This window comes from Erinaceus europaeus, chromosome 7, assembly GCF_950295315.1.
Source record: "Erinaceus europaeus chromosome 7, mEriEur2.1, whole genome shotgun sequence".
Lineage (NCBI taxonomy): Eukaryota > Metazoa > Chordata > Mammalia > Eulipotyphla > Erinaceidae > Erinaceus > Erinaceus europaeus.
Window position 1 is genome coordinate 79,848,782 of NC_080168.1, and position 22,756 is coordinate 79,871,537.

General features: G+C 41.2%; 1 protein-coding gene across 2 annotated transcripts in view; it reads right to left on the minus strand.

The window, feature by feature from the left end:
* The window catches only part of SUCLA2 (succinate-CoA ligase ADP-forming subunit beta), a 45,587-nt gene extending 41,518 nt beyond the window's left edge, over nt 1-4,069 (minus strand). Inside the window, exon 1 of one of the 2 annotated variants that reach the window (XM_007521215.2) lies at nt 3,914-4,069. In XM_007521215.2, coding sequence (XP_007521277.1) covers nt 3,914-4,003 — 90 coding nt within the window. In that variant the 5' untranslated portion in view covers nt 4,004-4,069. The remainder of the gene's footprint in view (nt 1-3,913) is intronic. The other variant, XM_060194839.1, reaches the window with a different exon arrangement.
* Nucleotides 4,070-22,756: the final 18,687 nt, after the last annotated feature.

The following is a 22,756-nucleotide window of genomic DNA, read 5'->3' on the forward strand; positions in this document are numbered from 1 at the left end:
TTTGGGGACAGCTGGGGAAATTTGAATATGAAGTATATTAAATATGTAAATATATGAATATGAAGTATATATTAAATATGTAAATATTGTAAAGTGCTGCTATAGCAAAGTGCTAATTGGTGATAATTTAGAAAAGACTATTTTCATTGCCACAGTTATCACCAGAATTTTTTTTGTTTGTTTATTTTTTCCACCACTGTCACTGAGGCTCAGTGCCAACACTGCTCCAAATGGACTTTTTTTTGTTCTTTCTCTTTGACAGAGAGATAGATAAGGAGAGAGAGAGAGAGAGGGAAAGGAAGAAAGAGGCAGAGAGAAGATGAGACACCTTTTTTTTTTTCAAGTTATTGTATATTTCATTTTATATGGCATTTACACAATAGGCAAACCGGTAGATACAATCCATAAAATTAAGTTCAGAGGTTGAGGCAGAGACAGGATTAGTGCAAATGGTTATGGAATTTATAAGAGGTGGGTGTGGGGGCCTGGTGGTGGTTACCTGGTTAAGCATACATGAGACACCTTTAATAGCACTATTCCACCTCTTATGAAGCCCCAACCCCCAACACACACACACACACAAGTGGAGCTCAGGGACTTAAACCATGTCCTTGCACAATGTAATTTGTGCATTCCATTGGATGAACCACCACCCAGGCCTTAAAGTTGTTTTGTTGTTGTTGTCCCCAGGGCTTCACTGTTCAGCTGACTTTTTCAAACAGAGACAGAGAAAGGGAAAGACACCAAAGGATCAAAAGTTACCACCATGCAGTAGTAGAGGCTGGGGTTTAAACCTGGTACACTATTTTGCCAACCCTTGTAAAGATTTTTCTAATATATATCTAAAACATTCTGATAATTTTTAAAAATTTTCTTCCCTTTTGTTGCCCTAGTTATTGCTCCTGTTGTTGTTGAACAGGACAGAGAAATTGAGAGGAGGTGAAGGCAGAGAGGGGGAGAGAAAGACACCTGCAGACCCCCCCACACACACGCAGGTGGGGAGCCCAGGGCTCTAACTGGGATCTTTATGCCCGGCCCCCGATAATTCTTTATTTATACCACATGAAGTTGTAATTTGTCAGTTTTGAATTGTGTTGGTAATATTCCCACACTGATGTATGTATATCTTTCTTTAAAACACTTATAAAGTAGGTAAATAGCATAATGGTTATGCAAAATGAGTCTCATGCCTGATGCTCCAAAGTCCCAGGTTCAATCCCCCGCACCACCATAAACCAGAGCTGAGCAGTGCTCTGGTAAAAAAAAAACTTTAAAAGTTCCTACTGTAAGTGCACCAAAAAGGCTTCCATTTCCATTTCTATTTAGTAACTCTACCCATGACCTTCCCTTTGTGCATTTTCAGCTATTCTTTCTTTGCTATAGCAACTAGAAAGGAATATTTTATCTTATCCCACAATCTTATAAATCATTATTAAATCACCAATAAAAAAAAAAAGGAATGTTTTCACCAACTTTAAGCACAGTTGATAAACCATTAGCCAGTAGTAGGTGGAAAGCAGCGAACAATCAGGGAGGGTTGTGATGTCCAACACAACAGCGTGTACAATAATATTATCTGAAATTTGTCTTTAACAAGTAGCAGGCTGGATTAAACACACTAACTACAGATGTCAGAGAGAGGACATTGTGACTTTCCTTCCCCGCATCAACAAACAACTTCTTTCCCAAACTCCTCTTATTTATTTTCATTTCTTATCCCTAATCCTCATCCTAGCAGTAATTGAGATATGAGCCAGTCATCATCCCAGGTTGCTGGCACCTAAATAAACCTGTTTTCCTCTCACCAAGATTTATCACTAAAATACTAGCTTTCTGTAGAATCATAATATTCAGTGATATTACCACCAAAAAGCCACCCATCACCCATCCAATCACACACAGGTTAAAAAACATTTACTCAAACTTGGGAAGATGTAAGTACAAGGGTATGTAACTCAAAGCAACCAAGAAATTACCTTTAACTATGTCATCTGCTCAGAACCTGAAGTATCTTTTTAGTCAAATATACACTAGACAAAAGTGATTTTGATGTTGTTGTTTGTTTGTTTTGTGGAGCTGGGGTCTCACATGTGCAAGATATCACACACACACCTCCCCCTATCACTTTCCATTCAGAGAAAGGAGAGTGTGCTGGTACTTGAACACAAGGCAAAGAGCTATCTCTCCAGTTCTAAACAAAAAGTTTGAATTTACTAAATATGATATATTAGATATCCCAATATGAAGAGCAAATTTTCTAAAAGGATGATATTGCGATGAAAACATATTCATGAAGTCCCCATTTTCCTTCTTTCCTTTTTAAATCATTTTTGTTGGGTACTTAATGGTTTACGGTGCAGATGTCCCCATTTTCTAAGAAGCACTCTAAAAGAAAAAAAAAATCACTTCTCCAGTAGCCAGCAAACTCCTGGATCTTACTACCTGTAGGCTGAAGAAAGTATGAATAGTTCTTAAAAAAAAAAAAAAGTATCTTTATCTCTAAACTAATTCACTTAGGGTGGGCTGGGGAGACAGAGTAATAACTATGCAAAAATGTTTTCATGCCTGAGGCACCAAAAGCTCCAGGTTTAACCCCAGCACCACTGCAATCCAGAGTTAAGTTGTGCGCTGATCAAACAAACAAACAAAACAGGTGGCACAAAGCGCAAGACCAGTGTAAGAAACCTGGTTGGAGCCCAAGGCTTCACAGGCGGTGAAGCAGGTCTGCAGGTTTCTATCTTTCTCTCCCCCTCTGTCTTCCCCTCCTTTTTCTGTTCAACAACGACATCAATAACTACAACGATTAAAAAAAAAAAAAAAAAAAAAACAAGGACAACAAAAGGGAATAAATAAATATTTAAAAAATAAGAAGAAAAAGGGGGAAAAAACCCTCACTTATGTCATGTCTGACGAATTAGAGCATAACCTAAGATTCTACAGTTCACTTCTAAAGACAATTATGATCTTTCACCAAATTTTTGGAGTCAGTGTAGGAAAGAACTGGTCGATCCCTACATTCTGAAAAACCATGTAGAGCACATTCAAGCACACAAGTTTGGAACCAGACATTGATGGACTTAAACCTCAGCTGTGACCTCCCCTGCTCTGTGACCTAACCCAAACTACTTGTCCTCTTAGTTACAATTTCTTCAATGTTCTCAAAGATGGGAACATTATTGACCTAGCCCTTACGATGTTGCTGAAAAGGCTACTGAGAAACTATATGTAAAAACACAGGGCAGTATTTGGCACACAACTAATATTCAAAAACAAAACAAAACTCTGACTACGATGCTAAAGTCTATCCAAAAAGTGAAATAAGCTATATCATATGGTCTATTTTTATCACTTCCCTAACTGCTAAGCTGGTAAACTTCATGTCATTATTACTAACAAACAGATTACACAATTATTTGAGGAAGGTGGGAAACTTCGCTACCTTATCCCAAAAAAGGCAAGTCAGCAAGCACTTGGTCCTGTGAACTTATTCCAACCTATGACAGCTCCCGAGGGACACGCAAGTACGTCTGAAGGGCATCGCCCCAGCCCTCCAGAGGGGGGCTCCGCGCCGGACACCGAAGCAGCCGGGAGCCCCCTCGCCTCCTCCCGGAGCCCACACGCCTCCCGGCGCCCCGGGGAGACTGGGTGGGCAGCTGCGGCCGCGTCCCCGGAGTCCCGAGGACGGGCGGCCAGGTGAGATGGACACCGACCTGGGCCCGCTCGTCAAGCCGCAAAGCCGGGGCCTCCGCCCCGAGCCAGCAGCCTGCTGCCCCGGAGCGGCACCCATGCCACTCAATGTCACCCACTGCGAAGCAACCAGGTCCCCTCACACCGCACCCACCGGAGCCAGTTCTCCCACTTCCCCCCTTTCTCCTGCCAACCCTGGAGGCCAAAGCGGACGGGGTTGTAGTACCTGAGCGGCCGCCCGCAGCACCGTCCGGGGCTGATGGCTCCGAAGGGTGCTAGTGGCCAGCAGACGGCTGTAGATCATAGAGGCCGCCATTTCTCTGTCCGACCCCGTCCCCTCGGCGCCGCGCGCAGGCGCAGAAGCAGGAGGCAGGCCAGTTGCTCTCCAGGCCTAGGCGGCGGCCCCTCCCCATAGGCGGAGTCTCGCGGAATGTCTGCTGAGGCCGCCTTCGCGCTCTGTCCTGGGCTGGGACAGAGCCTGCGCGGCTGTTGACCCATAGCCAGGCAGCCCCAGGCGTACTTTGACCCTATAACTAGGAGCCGCCAGCTCCCGGTTAACCCTACATTTAGAAAAACAGCCTGAACATTTCATGTCGACTAGTCATGGAACGCTGACCAATGCAGGCCGCCTGTGTAATTAGAAACTTCTCTGAGGCTCCTTTGCCGCCTCTGTAAAACATGATGCACCCAGAAACTATGTCTGCTTTATGCCAAACACTGCATTGGAACCCTTGGGATACAACAGCTAGTAAAATTGGGCAGCGGGAAACAGTTCACTTGGATAGTGTGCTGCTTTACCATATATACACAACCCAAGGTCCAATCTGCACTGAAGAAAGGTTTGGTGCTGTGGTCTCTTCCATTCTCTCTACCTCTCTTAGAAAATAAAAATGAGGGGGCCAGGTGGTAGCGCAGAGGAGTAAGCGCTCACGTGGCGCGAAGAGCAAGGACCAAGAACGGGCTTAAGGATACGGTTCGAGCCCCCGGCTTCCCACTTACAGGGAGTCTCTTCACAAGCGTTGAAGCAGGTCTGCAGGTGTCTATCTCTCCCCCTCTCTATCTTCACCTCCTCTCTTGATTTTTCTCTGTCCTATCTTATCCAACGACAGCAATAACAGCAATAATAACAACAACGATAAACAAAAAGGGAAAAAAAGGCCTCCAGGAGCAGTGGATTCATGGTGCAGGCACCCAGCCCCAGCGAATAACCCTGGAAGCAAAAAAAAATAGAGAGAGAGAGAGAGAGAGGCTGGGTGGTGGAGCATCTGGTTAAGGACACATATTACAATGCGCAAGGACTGGGGTTCAAGACCCTAATCCCCACCTGCCTAGAGAAAAAGCTTCAAGAGTGGTGAAGCAGTGCTGCAGGTATCTATCTCCCCCTTCATCTCAATTTCTGGCTATTTCTATCCAGTAAATAAATAAATAGAGTAATATTAAAAAGAAAAGATAAATGAAGTACATAAAGGAAAAGCCAAAAGAAAGCTTACCTGCTTTGCCCTGTGCAAGTTGAAGCAGTCCCCACCACATTGGAAGAAGCTTCAGTACTGTGGTGTCTTTCATTCTCTCTCTCTGCCTCTCTGTCACTGTCTAAAAATAAATAAATAAATATGGTTGAGTCCCACACAGTGCATGAACAATGCTCTGGTAAATAAATTTAAAAATAAAAATAAATAAGCAAGTAAAACAGTGAATATTGTCCTCAGAGAAAGGACAGCATTGCACTACTTACCAATCCTAGTGGCACACAAAATCACCAGGGAAGCTTTTCTAATTTTATCTATTTTTGATAGGGCTATAGGTAGGAGCAAGTCAGATAAGTATATGAAAGTACCTGAAAGTCCTAAGCTGTCATTAACATAAATTGTGCCCTGTGGGGAAATTGTGAGGATGTGACTGAGCTTAGTAGGGCTTGATTTGAGGGGACATCCATCCTCTTGTCTTATTAGACTTATTATCTACATAATCATTGTTTTGCCTGAAAGATCCCCACCCATTCCATTCCTTTGATCTATCTTCTTTCTACTATCAAGACCCTCTCTGCCTGTAGGGTATTATTATTAATCCTACCAGTTAAAACCCTTGCAAGAGTTGCTAAGGAAGTTCCTACCTTTCCAGCCCCTTTTGCCTTTCTCCACCCCTTTCCTAGCCATTAGGCTGGCTCTGGTCTAGTTCTCTCCAACCCAGAGAGTACGCACCTGGAAAGAGGCACCCCTATGCTAGACAAGCAGTGCCCCTCCCCCTCGGGCTGGCTTTCTTTTCCACTGTGTCTCTCAAAATACCTCCTTAAGGCAGAGGCAGAGCCACCCCAAGTCTATGCAACCCCTCAAGGAACTTAGGAAAGGAGGTGACTCCATCCTCTAAACACTTTACTTGTTTTAAAAGTGAACAAAACATATTCTACAAAGTCTCAAAAAAATTATATGAGGGCAATTTAGTAAATAAGCAAATATAGTAAGAATGATAGGGAGGTAGTGGGCAGTGGCATACCTGGTAGAGTGCACACATTATAGTGTACATAAACCAGGATTCAAGCCCAGGGCCTCCCACATACAACAGAAAAGCTTCACTAGCACTGAAGCAGTGGTGCAAGAGTTTCTCCTGCTGTCTCTTTCCTCTCTATTTCTGTCCCTACATATAATTAAATATAAAAAATTTAAGAAAAAGTAGTGGGAATGAGGCTTTTCTCTATCAAATAAAGGAATTAAAATATGGGAAGAGGACAAGGAAAATAGCATAATGGTTATGCAAAAAGACTTATGCCTGAGACTACAAGGTGCCAGATTCCATCTCTCAAACTAACACTAGCTAGTGCTGAGCAGAGCTCTGGTTAAAAAGTATAATAATATGTGGTCCGGGAGGTGGTGCAGTGGATAAAGCACTTGACTCTCAAGCGTGAGGTCCTGAGTTCAAGCCCCAGCAGCACATATACCAGAGTGATGTCTGGTTCTTTCTCTCTCTCCTCCTATCTTTCTCATCAATAAATAAATAAAGTCTTTAAAAAAAAGTATAATAATAATAGTAATGATAATACAGAAAGAGAAGGTGCTGAGAAATCACCCTATTGAATACACACTGTACTGTGTGCAAGAGCCTATGTTTAAATCCCCAGCTGCTACACAGGAATAACTTGCAAAAGGAAGTTTTATAAATGATAAAGCAGTGTTGTAATGTCTCTCCTCCTGCTATCTGTCTCTCCCTCTCCCTCTGTGTGTGTGTGTGTGCCTTTCACATGGATAATGTACTGCTTTGCCTGTACACAACCCAGATTTAGGCCCAAATCCCACAGCACTGAAGGAAATTTGACTGCTATGGTTTCTTTCTCTCTCTCTATCTGCCTCTATGTAAGAAAGGAAGGAAGGAAGGAAGGAAGGAAGGCATTTAAAAGGATAGCACATAGAATTATGTATTCTGCCATACCCTAAATATCTATGGCAAATCAATAGGATAAGCCCAAGTAAAAACCCAGAGAAGAACTAATGTTGCAGCTCAAGTTCAAAGATCATCAGATGGGAGACAGAGGGGAATTCAATGTTTTATTCAAGCTCAAAGGCCATCAGGAAGGAGACAAAGGTAGAGTCCATGTTTCATTCAAGTTTGTAGTTCATCACAGTAGAGAATTCCTCTTTTGGGGTGAGGCAGTGGTGCACCTGGTTAAGCGCACATATTACAGTGCACAAGGACCCAGGTTCAAGGCCCTGGTCCCCACCTTCAGGGGGGAAAGCTTCACAAATGGTGAAGCAGGGCTACAAGTATCTCTGTGTCTCTTTCTCTATCTTCCTCTCCCCTCTCAATTTCTCTGTTTCTATCCAGCACTAAAAGACTTAAAGAGAGAAAGAAATTATTTTTATTATAACATAATGGTTATGCAAAAAGATTCTCATGCCTGAGGCTCTGAAGTTCCAGATTCAATCTCCCACACCACCATAAACCAGAGATGATAAGTGCTCTGTTTTTATTATTATTATTATTATTTAATTAATTCCTTTTGGGGGGATGTGAGATTCTTTTTTTGTTGTTCTAGTCAAGTCTTCAACTGGCTGGGTGAGGCCCATCCACATTAAGGAGGAAAGTCTACTGATTTTTTAATATAAATCACATACATAAATAACTCCATGGAAACATCAGAAATCAAGTTTAATCAAATAAAGTCTGGTGCCATGCTCCAAACAAGTTGGCATACTAAATTAGCCATTGCAAATGTAAATGTGTGTGTGTGTGCTGTCTATTTATACTCTGTCTGCTGAGAAAGTCTGGAAGCAGCAACCCTCAATAACAAGCATACCTAGTGCCTAGCTCATATCACTGTCCTCCACTAAAAACAACTAGAGCTTCTTGGAGAAATGGTTAATTACAGTATTGGACAGGAAAAGTACAAAATTAATCTGGAATACTTTACTAACCCAAAAAGAAAGTGCTCGAAGAGGGATGGATACAGAAGTCAATTTGAAAGGGTTTCCACTTCCCAATTGTGAAGTATCTGGCATAAATAAATAACAGTGCAAAATATGGAATGGATGTATTATTTATATATATATATATAGTTTAATTTTTTATTTATAAAAAGGAAACACTGACAAAACCATAGGATAAGAGGGGTACAAATTCCCACCACCAGAACTCTGTATCCCATCCCCTCCCCTGATAGCTTTCCTACTCTTTAACCATCTGGGAGTATGGACCTAAGGTCATTGTGGGATGCAGAAGGTGGAAGGTATGGTTTCTGTAATTGATTCCCCGCTGAACATGGGCGTTGACTGGTGGATCCATACTCCCAGTCTGCCTCTCTCTTTCCCTAGTGGGGAAGGGCACTGGGGAAGCAGAGCTCCAGGACACATTGGTGGTGGGGTTGTCTGTTCAGGGAAGTCTGGTCAGCGTCATGCTAGCATCTGAAACCTGGTGGTTGACAAGAAAGTTAACATACAAAGCCAAACAAATTGTTGACCAATCCAAATTGTTGAACCTAAAGGCTGGAATAGAGCAGATGAAGAGTTGGGGGGTCAGATGTATTCTTTCTTACTTTTCCCACTTACATACAAAGTGGGAAGAATTATAGGCACTAGGCGGAGGGTAGATAGCATAATGTTATGCAAAACAGACTCTCATGTCTGAGGCTTCAAAGACCCAGGTTCAATCTCCTACACCACCATAAGCCAGAGCTAAACAGTGCTCTGGTAAAAAAAAAAAAAAAAAGAAAAGAAAAGAAAAAAGAAAAAGAAAAGAAAAGAATTATAGGCACTAGACTTTCATGCCTGAGGCTCCAAGGTCCCAAGTTTAATCCTGGCATCACCACAAGCCAGAACTGAACAGTATTCTGGTACTATTTTTTAAAAAATTAATAATAATAATCTACATTAAAAGAAAAGAGAGGGGTTGGGTAGTGGCACACCTGGCTGAGCACACATTACAATGTGCAAGGACCTGAGTTCAACCCCCAGCCCCTATATGCAGTGGGAAAGCTTTGCGGGTGGTGAAGTAGAGCTGCAGGTATTTCTCTCTCTTTCTATCCCTCCCATTCTTCTCGATTTCTCATTGCTTCTGTCCAATTAATTAATTAATTTTTTAAAAAGAAAAGGGAAAAGAATTACTCTAGTGAAAATAAAGAAGACAGGTGTGTGAAATACCTCCAGAATGAAGGAATAGCTTGGTGGTGAACTCCTGTGGTGTTTTGTTTGCTTATTTATTTTCTTTACGTATATCAAAAACTATGCTAAAGAAGCTAGCAATCAGAAATACCACTGAGTGCAGACCACAACTATATAAATAAAGTCTCTATATAAATAAAGTCTAAGGCAAATGCAGCTTAATGAGACAGAGGAGTCGGGCGGTAGTGCAGCGGGTTAAGAGCACATGGTGCAAAGCACAAAGATTGGCGGAAAGATCCTGGTTCGAGCCCTCAGCTCCCCACCTGCAGGGGAGTCGCTTCACAGGTGGTGAAGCAGATCTGCAGGTATCTATCTTTCTCTCCTCCTCTCTGTCTTCCCCTCCTCTCTCCATTTCTCTCTGTCCTATCTAACAACAACAACAACTACAACAACAATGAAAAACTTATTTAAGGGCAACAACTTATTAAGGGCAACAAAATTTAAAATTTTTTTTAAATTTTTTAAATGAGACAATAAATATATATATACATAAAAATCAAAATGAGTTTTATGTATTGATGGGGGCTGAGAAGAAATAAAGATAGCAAGAGTTTCATCATTCCAATACATGCAATGGCAGGTATCAAATTTTCTTGACAAATTTTCTAACATCTTATTGAATGTGCCTCTCACAGACTATGAAACAGGATACTTTCAAGCAATACCCAACCTACTCTGGTTAAACACTAAAGATAAAACTGTGACTTACTTCCACACATTCCATCAAAATCTAAGTGGAGAAAGTCTAGAATTCTATGCTTGAAATGCTAATAGAGTCAATACTTTAATCACTGTGAAGTGGCAGCAAAACACCCTCCACTGTAGCACCAGTGGAAACTGAACTCCTGCCTCTACCAGCTTCTTTCACTCCAAGCACACTGGCTTCTGTGCTCTTTCTGCAATAGATCAGGAATATTTCTGCCTCTGTCTGGGATTGTTCTTTCTTTATAGTATGTTCCCCTCCCATATGTTGCTCGATTCATCCTCATTCTTTAAAGTGAAGTGTTAAAACACAAAAGAATTAGGTAGAGTACTATAATTATGTTGACAGTATTTGTCCACACTAACAATAGGCCAAAGACCAGGTCTTTAGTCTGTTCCTAGGTAAGTGGCTAGTTATGCCACAATGTTCAGATACATAAACAGGACATTTCTCAAAAGTTTTTATTACTGATATAAAATCAGGCAAGAATTTCATCTAGGCATCTTTATAAGAACACGGTATGACATTAAAAAAACATTATTGACAATGACAAGTCTAGTGAGTCTACTGACTTGGAACATTGTTTATCTCTCATTTCAGATTTTGAGGACATTGACAGTCAATAAGCTGAAGCTTTAACTGTCTGTCCTGGAGAGAAGCTGTCCTAATGTTGCCACTTACAGATCAACAGAACTTATAGACTTTAAGAGGACTCTGTCTAAGCTGTCTATCTCATTCTCATTCTGGAAATATCTAATGCTTCCTTAGAAGACTTTCAACCTTTTCTATAGAAGTGAGGACGACCTCACCAATGTGACCTGGAATCCCACCTCTCCAGACCTCTGCCCCACTAGGGAAAGAGACAGGCTGGAAGTATAGATTGACCTGCCAATGTGTATGTCCAGTGGAGAAGCAATTACAGAATTCAGACCTTCCACATTCTGCACCCCATAATGATTCTGGGCCCATGCTTCCAGAGGGATAAAGAACAAGAAAGCTTCCAATGGGGGGGATGGGATGTAGAACTTTGGTGGTGGGAATTGTGTGGAACTGTACCCCTCTTATCCTCTGGTCTTGTTGATTAATATTAAATCAATGATAAATAAATAAAATATTTTTAAAATAAGTTAAAAAAAAGTGAGGATGAGGAATGTCATGTCCTAGATAAGTCAAAATAGGTCAGAATTCTATGAAGATGGTTACTGTTTATAAAATATGCAAGATAGTAGCAAGAAGGGCAGTCATCCTGGATGGACCAGTGGTTTGCCCTTTTCCCTACATCTCTTTGATATTGTGCCAAATTTTCAAAGGAAATATGCAAGTGAAGGATAGTTGCAAAGGACTATGCCCAACATCTCCCAGTCACTCCAATTCATCTTCCACAGTGGGACCAGAATGACTATGTAAATGCAGTATTAGAAAAACTTCAGAGGTACATGTGTTTTCAAGTATAAAGACTTTCAGTGGTTTCCTGGCATACAAAGTCTTTTCATCTTATGGTTCAGGAGGTAGAGCAGTGGATAAAGCACTGGACTCTCAAGCATGAGATCCTGAGTTCAGTCCCCGGCAACACATATACCAAAGTGATGTCTGGTTCTTTCTCTCTTTCCTCTATCTTTCTCATTAATAAATAAGTGAAATCTTAAAAAAAATAGTTTCAGAACAACAAAACAGACCCCTTTGTGGGCCCCCATAGGACCTTGCCCTCAACTTGGATCAACAATGGTAGAGAATGTTCTATCCTCTTAAGGGAGGCTGGACAACATACTCTATGCTACACCTGAGGAAGATGGGTCCTGATATTGGGGCAGCTTGAAATGTTCCTATGCATGACCACAGAATGTGAGGTCAGATTTACAGGGATGCAGAGGTCACATAAGCTCCTAATCTGAGTATCGGCCCCAGATCAGATCAAATCAGTGGGGTTTAAGTTCAACAATATGTATACACCTTTCCCATATTTGGGAGCTACTCTCTTCCCAGATAGATGCAGCTTTCTGGTCCTTTTTCCAGTCATGACATCATCAACCCAGACAATAACTAGGATCCATCTGCATATCAGATTTCAGGCTTGAGAGGAAAAAAACAAGCTAGTAGAGCCACAAGCCCTTTGGAATATAACTAAAATATGGCTACTAGCTATCTACAAAATGAAGGGCTCCCCAACTCTCCATCTGGACTACTCCAGTGTTTAGGTTCATGATTAGTCAACAATTGTTTGGCTTTATATGTTAACTCTCTTTTCAGCCACCAGGTTTCAGATGCTAGCATGATGCCAACTAGACTTCCCTAGACAGACAACCACACCAATGTGTCCTGGAGCTCAGATTCCCCAGAACCCCACCCCACCAGGGAAAGAGAGAGACAGGCTGGTAGTATGCTGGTAGCATGTATCTACATGTTAAAGCCCATGTTCAGCAGGGAATCAGTTACAGAAGCCAGACCTTCCACCTTCTGCATCCCACAATGACCTTGGGTCTATAGTCCCAGAGGGTTAAAGAGTAGGAAAGCTATCAGGGGAGGGGATGGGATACAGAGTTCTGGTGGTGGGAACTGTGTGGAGTTGTACCCCTCTTATCCTGTGGCTTTGTCAGTGTTTCCTTTTTATACATAAAAAAAAAGTTTCATCTCCCAGTATCATCCACATCCATACAAGCTCTGGAGACTTAATGAACTGTTTGGAATAAAGGTATACCACAATTAAGTAGTTATTTATTTAACTATTTAGAGACAGAGAGGCAGAAAGAGTGAAAGAGAATATAACACAACACCAATACTTCCTTCAATGTAGTAAGGCCTTGAACCAGGATCGCACATACGGCAAAGCAGCACACTATCCAAGTGAACTATTCCCAGTCCCATAACTAAATGTTGTGCCACTGGGCCACTGCATATGTTCTTTCCTTTCTTCCCCATCACTCACTGGGCAACTCCTTCTATGACTCTATAGAAAGAGCAACACTTCTTGGAACCCTTTTCAAGCTGCCTCCAACTGTTTCATCACTTTTTTCTCTCCCTGGCTGAAGTAGATCACATTGTACTGAAACCACCATGCTGTTTCCCTCTTAGACATGTGCTTCTTGAAGGCACAGTCATATTCTTGATCTCTGGTGCTTAACAGAGTGAGAACATTTAGTAAGAAATAAAATATTTAATGAATGAAGGGGTTCAATAAAAAACTATTGACTGTCAATTCTTCCCTAGGAGCTGTAGATCTAGACATCTAAGGAAATGACAGCAAAGCAAAAACAAAGCATGACATAACTCTCACATGACTGATACTCTACTGGGGAGCAGACACAACCCAGCTACCCATATCAATGAGTACATAACAAAAACTTAAAATGTGTGCTTTGCAGATGAGGAGCACAGCTTAATAAGAGCAGTTGAACTGGCCATGACCCAAATTGTTTATCCCTTTTGTTTGATAATTTTGCTTCTTTATTGGCTTGGTTTTTAGGTAAAAGTGGTGATTTAGACTTGATGGGAATAGGTTATAAAATACAGGTTTCCCTGCTATTTGTAAGTAGAAGTTTACCATAACAATTTCATATGTTAAAAGGCATAAAGTGGGAGTCGGGTGCAGCACAGCAGGTTAAGTGCACGTGGCACAAAGCACAGGGGCCGGCATAAGGATCCTGGTTCGAGCTCCTGGCTCTCCGCCTGCAGGGGAGTCGCTTCACAGGCAGTGAAGCAGGTCTGTGGGTGTCTATCTTTTTCTCCCCTTCTCTGTCTTCTCCTCCTCTCTCCATTTCTCTCTGTCCTATCTAACAATAACAACAACAATAAAACAACAAGGGCAACAAAAGGAAATAAATATATTTTTAAAAAAGGTATAAAGTTAGGAAGCAATTACCATTCATATAGAACAAAAAATGTGAATATTCTCAGACCCTCCCCAAATAACAAGTCTATCAAATAACTACCAAGTCATACCAAATAACACATAAAATCCAAAATACTAACAATTGGTAAAATAGGAATTATATGATGAATACATGATATGTACACAGTAGTCCCCTAGGAAGGAGGTTGGCAATGTGACACTTGCTTCTTTGAATATATAATGCCTTTATGTTGCCAAAGTTCCTGGGTCTAAAACCCAGGGCTTCATACATAGTAAGGTCACACCCCACTGGGTGAGCTATCTCCTGGCCCTGGACCACTTTACTTTAGCTGCAGCATTCCATCTTTTAGCCTAACTATATTACCAGGCACAAGGACCCAGGTTCTCAGGAGTGACGAAGCAGTGCTGCACATGTCTCTCTCTCTTTCTCCCCATTTCCAACTTCCATTTCAGGTTCTCTGTCTCTATCCAATAAATGAATAAAATATTCTTATAAAGTCACTGCTAGTAATTTTCCTAGTTTTAGTGTTAAATGTGAAATAACATCAGGTAAGCATTTACTAAAAAATGTATTCAGTAATTATAAATAAATATAAGAAGTATAGGCAATATATTAAATCAATAGGTTGTCATTAAAAATAATATCATGAGGGGGGCAGTGGTGCACTGGGTTAAGCACACATAGTACGAAGCATAAGGACCGATACAAAGATCCCAGTCCAATCCCCAGGCGCCACCTGCAGGGGGTCACTTCACAAGCAGTAAAGCAGCTCTGCAGGTATCTATCTTTCTCTCTCCCTCTCCTTCCCCTCTCAATTTCTCTTTGTCCTATCCAAAAAAAATGTTTAAATGGCCACAGGAGCAGTGGATTTATAGTGTAGGCCTCTAGCCCCAGCGATAACCCTGAAGGCAAAAAATGAAAGTAAAAATAATAGTATGTAGGAGCTGGGGAGACAGTATAATGGTTATATAAAGTAAAATGCTTTCATGCCTGAGGCTCTGAGATCCCAGTTCAGTCCCCAGCACCACTATAAGCCAGAGCTGACCTGGGTTTCTCTCTAGGTCTATCTGAATTGCTCTCTCATTAAAATAAATAAAACCTTGAGAAAATATATAAGGATATATGGAATCAGACAAAGTAGCCAGTTGGGAGAAAACTCTAGCCCCTCTCCAGGCTGACTGTGTAATATTTCTATATGGATAGGAAGGAAGTGAATGGTGTACTTCTGGTAAAGAATGGGGCAGGGGAATAGTCTGGGAGGTGGAACAGTGGATAAAGCATAAGACTCTCAAGCATGAAGTCCCAAGTTCAATCCCTGGCAGTATATGAATGATATCTTGTTCTTTCTCTCTCTCTGCCTATCTTCTTCATGAATAAGTAAAATATTAAAAAAAAAAAGTGGGGCAGGACTCTGGATAAACTAGAAAGGAGATGTGGCAATAAATAGTTCTGTTAACAGCTCTAGTTCAACTTGTTCAACTAGATGAGGATCCTGCATCTTTTTATATGTGAATTCTCTAACTATAATACATACTATCTAAGTAGGTATATATTTCTCTTGTAGGGCGTATAAACATCTGGTTGGTGTGTGTGTGTGTGTGTTTAAAATATTTTATTTATTTATGAGAAAGACAGGAGGAGAGAGAGAGAGAGAGAGAGACAAAACCAGACATCACTCTGGTACATGTGTTGCCAGGGATGGAACTCAAGACCTCAAGCTTGAGAGTCCAATGTTTTATCCATTGTGCCACCTCCCAGACCATGTTTTTCTTTTCTTATTTATTTATTTATTTATTTACCTCCATGGTTATTGCTGGGCTCGGTGCCTGCACCATGAATCCACCGCTCCTGGAGGCCATTTTTCCCCCTTTTGTTGCCCTTGTTGTTGTAGCCTCGTTGTGGTTATTATTATTGCCATTGTTGATGTTGTTCGTTGTTGGATAGGACAGAGAGAAATGGAGAGAGGAGGGGAAGACAAAGAAGGGGAGAGAAAGACAGACACCTGCAGACCTGCTTCACCGTCTGTGAAGCGACTCCCCTGCAGGTGGGGAGCCGGGGGCTCCAACCGGGATCCTTACACCGGTCCTTGCGCTTTGCGCCACATGCGCTTAACCCACTGTGCCGCCTACCGACCCCCAATGTTTTTCTTTTTAAAACCATTTGTGTTCTTTTTTTTTTTTAATTTTTTTTTTTTTTTTACTTGACAGGACAGAGAGAAATTGAGAGGGAAGAGTGACTGGAGAGGGAGAGAGAAAGACACTTGCAGACCTGCTTCACCGCCTGTGAAGTGACTCCCCTGCAGGTGGGGAGCCGGGGGCTCCAACCCGGATCCTTAAGCTGGTCCTTGCGCTCTGCTCCAGGTGCGCTTAACCCGCTGCGCTACCGCAGACTCCCACCATTTGTGTTCTATGTGAATCATGTCACCTTTTTACATACATAGAGATTTGGGGGAAAATTGTTAGATTCTAGTTTGCCTAAATATATTAAAATTATTTTTGTTATGTTGATATAGACACAATCTTATTCAGGTATGCATTATTATCTTAAATAATTATTTTTAGATTTTTATTTAATCTTTTAATGAGAAAGAGACACGCAGAAAGACCAGAGCACTGCTCAGCTTAGACTTATGATGGTGCCGGGGACAGAATCTGGAACTTTGGAACCTCAGATACGACAGTCTTTTGCATAAGCATTATGCTGTATCCCCAGTCACTACATAATTATTATTTTTTTAAAAAAATATTTATCTATTTCCTTTTGTTGCCCTTGTTGTTTTTATTTATTTATTTATTAATGAGAAACATAGGAGGAGAGAGAAAGAGCCAGACATCACTCTGGTACATGTGCTGCCAGGGATTGAACTCAGGACCTCATGCTTGAAAGTCCGATGCTTTAGCCACTGTGCCACCTCCCGGACTACTACGTAATTTTTTTTTAAAGATTTATTTATTGGGCTGGGCAGTGATACACCCAGCTGAATGTACAACACAATATAGGAACCCATGCTTCATAGTGCCTGCTAACCACTGACTTCTGAATGTCACAATCTACTCACCAACTACCTTCAAGTTCTAACTACATTTTAAAAATAGTGTACTTTCCCTAACAGTATTGTCTGTGATCTTGAACATCATTCCCTAAGAGTTCAAGTTGCACAAATCCAGTAAGATCTGATAAGAGGAGGAGCCCTTTTCCCCCTAACTCTAGGTTAAGGCAATGCAGAAAGTAAGTCTGTAGAGATTACTATTCTTTTTTATTTATTTTCTTATTTATAAAAAGGAAACACTGATAAAATCATAGGATAAGAGGAGTACAATTCCCACCATCAGAGCTCCATATCCCATCCCCTCCCCTGATAGCTCTCCTATTCCTTATCCCTCTGGGAGTATGGACCCAGGGTCATTATAGGGTGCAGAAGGTGGAAGGTCTGGCTTCTGCAAGTGCTTCCCAGGCGGTCTCTCTTTCCCTAGTGGGGCAGGGCTCTGGGAAAGTGGGGCTCCAGGACACATTGGTGGGGTTGTCTGGTTGGCATCATGGTAGCATCTGGAATTTGATCACCAACACTAGATGTGTCAGAGTGATGCCTGGTTCTCTTTATCTCTTTCCTCCTATCTTTTTTTTTTTTTTCTGCCCCTGCCCCTTCCTATCTTTCTCATGAACGAAAAAAACAAATATTTGGCACACCTGGTTTAGTGCTCATGATACAGTGTACACAGATCTGAGTTCAAGTCTCTGGTCCCCACTTGAAAATAGGAAGTTTCACAAGCTGTGAAGTAGTATTACAGGTATCTCTATTTTTCTCTCCTTCTGTGTCTCCCTCCCCTCACAAATTCCTTCTGTCCTAGCAAATTAAAAAGAGAAAATTAGGGGGTCGGGGCGGTAGCACAGCGAGTTAAGCGCAGGTGGTGCAAAGCACAAGGACCGGCTTAAGGATCCCGGTTTGTCCTCCCCCCCCAGCTCCCCACTTGCAGAGGGGTCGCCTCACAAGTGGTGAAGCAGAGCTGAAGGTGTCTATCTTTCTGTCTCCTTCTCTGTATCCCCTCTTCTCTCCATTTCTCTCTGTCCTATCCAACAGCAACAACAGTGATAACAACGGTAACAATAATGACAACAACAAGGGCAACAAAAATGGAAAAAAATGGCCTCCAGGAGCAGTGGATTCGTAGTACAGGCACCAAGCTCTAGCAATAACCCTGGAGGCAAAATAGAGAGAGAGAGAGAGAGAGAGAGAGAGAGAGAGAGAGGGGATTAAATAAATTAATGAAATCTTATAAAAAATATATCAAGGTAGGCCGGGAGGTGGCACAGTGCTGGACTCTCAAGCATGAGATCCTGAGGCTGAGCCCCAGAAGAACATGTATCAGAATGATATCTCTCTCTTCCTATCCCTCTCATTAGTAAATAAATAAAATGTTAAGAAAAATTTGAGCGCACAGGTTACAATGCGCAAGAACCCAGGTTCCGGTTCCTGGTCCCCGCCTGCAGGGGGAAAGCTTTGTGAATGGTGAAGCAGTGCTGCCAGGTGTCTCTCTGCCTCTCTCCCCCTTCCCTGTAGATTTCTGGCTATCTCTATGCAATAAATAAATAAAGGTAATAAAAATTTTAAAAAATAGAGCAAGTCTTTAGGGTCTTGGATTAGACACACATATTTCTTAGCTATGACACCAAAGCCATGATCCATAAAAAAGAAATGCTGACAATTTCACTTCAACAAAATTAAAAAGTATTCTCTTTGAAATTGTTAAAATTGCATTTATATGTTGAATTCCTACCAATCCCAGTATTGCTAAAGATCCACTCTTTTAATTTTTATTTATAAAATGGAACTATTGACAAGACCATAGGATAAGAGGGGTACAATTCCACACAATTCCCACCACCAGAACTCTATATCCAATCCCCTCCCTTAATAGCTTCCTTATTCTTTATCCCTCTGGGAGTATGGATGCAGAATCATTATGGGGTCCAGAAGGTGGAAGGTTTGACTTCTGTAATTGCTTCTCCACTTCTTCTTCTTCTAGCGTTTGCCCTTCTTCCGTAGCCATTTAACAGTGTCAGGTTGAGCCTGATGTAAAGTTTCGAGACCTCCTTTGAATCTGGAGAGGTGGCAGTCGTTGACTATGTGGGTCATAGTCTGTCTGTAGCCGCAGGGGCAGTTCGGGTCCACTTCTCCACTGAACATGGACGTTGGCAGGTCGATCCATACTCCCAGCCCATCTCTCTCTTTCCCTAGTGGGGCAGGGATCTGAGGAGGTGGGGCTCCAGGACACAGGGTGGGGGTCCTCTGCCCAAGGAAGTCAGGTTGGCATCATGGTATCATCTGGAACCTGGTAGTTAAAAAAGAGTTAATATAAAGCAGAACAAACTGTTGATTAATCATGAAACTAAAGGCAAGAATATTGCAGATGAAGATTTGGGGTCACTGTTTTGGAAAAAGCTGGTAGGTCTATTTTAGGTATATTCCAAAGGGCCCATGACTTTACTAGTTTTTGCCTGAGCCTGAAACCTAATATGCAGGTGGACCCAGGTTATTGTCTGGGGAGTTGGTGTCATAGTTGGAAAAAGGACTAGAAAGCTGTATCAGGGGAGAGTAGCTCCCAAATATGAGGAAAGTATATAAACATTGTTAACTGCAAACCCCATCGATTTGATCTGGGACCCATATTCAGCACAGGAGCCCATGTAACCTCTGTATCCCTGTAGGTTTAAGCTCACATTCTGTGATCATGGCTAGGAACATAATAGGCTGCACTAATTTCTTATGTTTCTCTCTAAAAAAATCTAGTATTTTACGTTAGGTACTTTAATTTAGGTCTCCGAGTCATTTATAGTTCATTATACTATATGGAGCCAGGTAGAGAGCAAAGTTTTACTATTTTACATTTGTGTGCCAATTGTTGCATCACTATTTGTATTAAAATATTATCTTTAATCTGTTCAAATGCTCATTCAAATTTTTCTTTTCTTTTTACCAGATCAGCTCTGGCTTTTGGTGGTACAGGGACTTCAGAGCCTCAGGCATGAGAGTCTTTTTGCATAACCATTATGCTATCTATTCCCACCCCAAAATTTTCTCTTTTTTTATAGATTTTATTTTTTTAACCAGAGCACTGCTCAATTCTGGTTTATGGTGGTGCAGGGGACTGAAGCTGGGAATTTTGGAGCCTCAGCCATGAATTTCTTTGCATAATCATTATGTTATCTATCTCCCAATCCATACACATTTTTCAAAGTCAAATAACTATAAATATGTAGGTCTATTTTTTTTAACAGAACACTATTCAGTTCTGGCTTATGACAGTGCTAGGGATTGAACTTGGGACCTTTGGTGCCCCAGGCATGAACGGCTTTTTGCATAATCATTGTGCTGTCTCCTCAACCCTATTTTTGGCTTTATTCTGTTTACTGACTTGTGTCTACATTTTTTCCTCATTCTTTTTAAAAAATCTAATTCAATTTTATTTCATTTATTTATTTATTTAATTTATTTTTTTGGATGGAGATGGAGAGAGACAGAGGAGGGGAGGGACAGAGAGCAAGAGGGACACCTGCAGCACAGCTTCACTGCTCATGAAGCTTTCTCCCTAGAGGTGGGAACCAAGGACTTGAATCTGGGTCCTTCAGCACTCAACCAGCTGTGTCACTGCCTGGCCCTCATTTTTTTTTTTTTGAAGGAAAGGAAAATAGAGAGCACCTGTAGTATTATTTCACTCCCGCAGGTGGAGACTGAGGACTTGAACCCAAGTCCTTGAGCCCTATAAAGTGTACTCTACCAGGTGTCCTACTACCTTGCCCCTCTGTATCTATGTTTTTCAAAGTCTCATGATTATTGTGGCTTTACTCTATTAAATCAAGTGGCATGAAGCTTCCAAATGAATTATTCTTCCCTTTCTCCTCCTCCTCTCCCTTCTAGTCATCATTTACTAGTGGGTGCTTTACTACTCTGGGTTGAACTTTCCAGACAGAAAGGGAGAGAAGGAGACAGAAGGGAAAGACATCACAGTACCCATGTTTTCTTCATTATAGTGGTGGAAGCCAGGCTCAAACCTGAGTTGCATGAATAACAAAGCAATTGCAATATCCAAGTGAGCTATCTTTTTGATTCTCAATTTTTTTCCTTAAAAATTGTTTTAATCTGGATAGGGGCAAGAGACTGGAATACTTTAATGATGGTTCTTCTGGTCACTGCCAGGCCACCCCATCATTTGGGGCCCTAGTCAGGGAATCCTAGGAATCCCACATAAATTTGATGGGCATAGGCCTCTAAAAGAGACCTCTTTCTACCATCACTGGTCATTTCCATCAGGAACAGCATTGTGGACCCTCTTGTGGGCCTCTACAGGACCTCATCCTCAATGTGGAATAACAATGGTGGGAACTGCCCCACTTTCCAAAGGGAGGCTGGGTCAAAATACTCTGCCACCCAATGTACTGAAATGAGTGGAGCCTAGAATGTTCCTAGCTATGACCACAGAATGTGAGCTCAGACCTACAAGGATGCAGAGGTTACAAAAGCTCTTGTGCTGAATATGGGCCCCACATCAGATCAATAGTGTTTACAGTTAACAGTATTTATATACTTTCCCCATATTTGGAAGCTACTCTCTTCCCTGGTCCAGTTTTCTAGCCCTATTTCCGACTCTTGACACCATCTTCCCAGACAATACCTTTAACCCACCTGCATGTTAGCTGTCAGGCTCAGGCAAAAATTGGTAAGATCATAGGCCCCTTGAAATATACCTAAAATAGACTTCCTAACTCATTCCAACATGAAGACCCCAAATCTTGCCTGTTCTATTCTTACCTTTAGGTTCCTGATTATTTAACAATTTTTTCTGTTTTATATCTTTATGCTTTTCAGCTACCAATGATCCTGGGTCCATCCTCCCAGAAGGATAAAGGATAAGAAAGCTTGCAGTGCAGGGGATTGGATACAGAGTTCTGGTGGTGGGAATTGTGTGGAATTGTACCCCTCTTATCCTATCGTCTTACTGATCATTATTAAATCAATAGAATGTTTTAATTGCTTTAATTATTCTAGTTCTTTGCATTTCCATATTGATTTTAGGATCAACTTGGCAATTTCTATTTTTAAGATTTATTTATTTTTATTAATGAGAAAGAAATGGGAGTTCAAGAACACATGCAGTTCTGGGGATTGAACTCAGGACCTCATGCTTGAAATTCCATTGTTGTCTCAACCATACTATATCCTGAGCTGTTCTATGGGTTTTTTAATAAACTTTCTCACACAAAAACCCTTATACAAAAGGATATGTGCACCTCTTATGTTCATAGCTTCACTATGGTCACTATAAACTAACTATGGAACCAGCCTTAATATTCATCAACAGATGACTGGATCTATTAATGAGCTGAACAAAAATAGCCTTTCTGAATATCTCACTGCATAAAAAAAAATAACATCATGCAATCTCTATAGTAGTGATATATGATAGATATATGATAGAAAATGGATTTTAGCCATCGTTTTATATTTATCTGTTGAAAAGTGAGATTCTTAGGTTACTTTGTTTTGCATGTACTCTGGCACTTGTAATACCTAGGATTGCGCTTGCAAATCCGGCACACTGGACCCCTGTGCCATGTCCCAGGCCACAATCTTAGGACTTGGGCACAAGATCTTAGACGGCTTTATAATATTTATCCCAATGTTAACTAAATTTTCTATAGGTATAAAGAACATGCTCAAACTCAAAGAACACCAACAAAACTTGGTTATTTTAATTTGGTAAGTTAACTATGGCAAGATGTTTACATTTCTTGTATCAAATAACTAGTTTAAAAATATTTATTTATTTATTTATTCCCTTTTGTTGCCCTTGTTTTATTGTTGTAATTATTTTTGA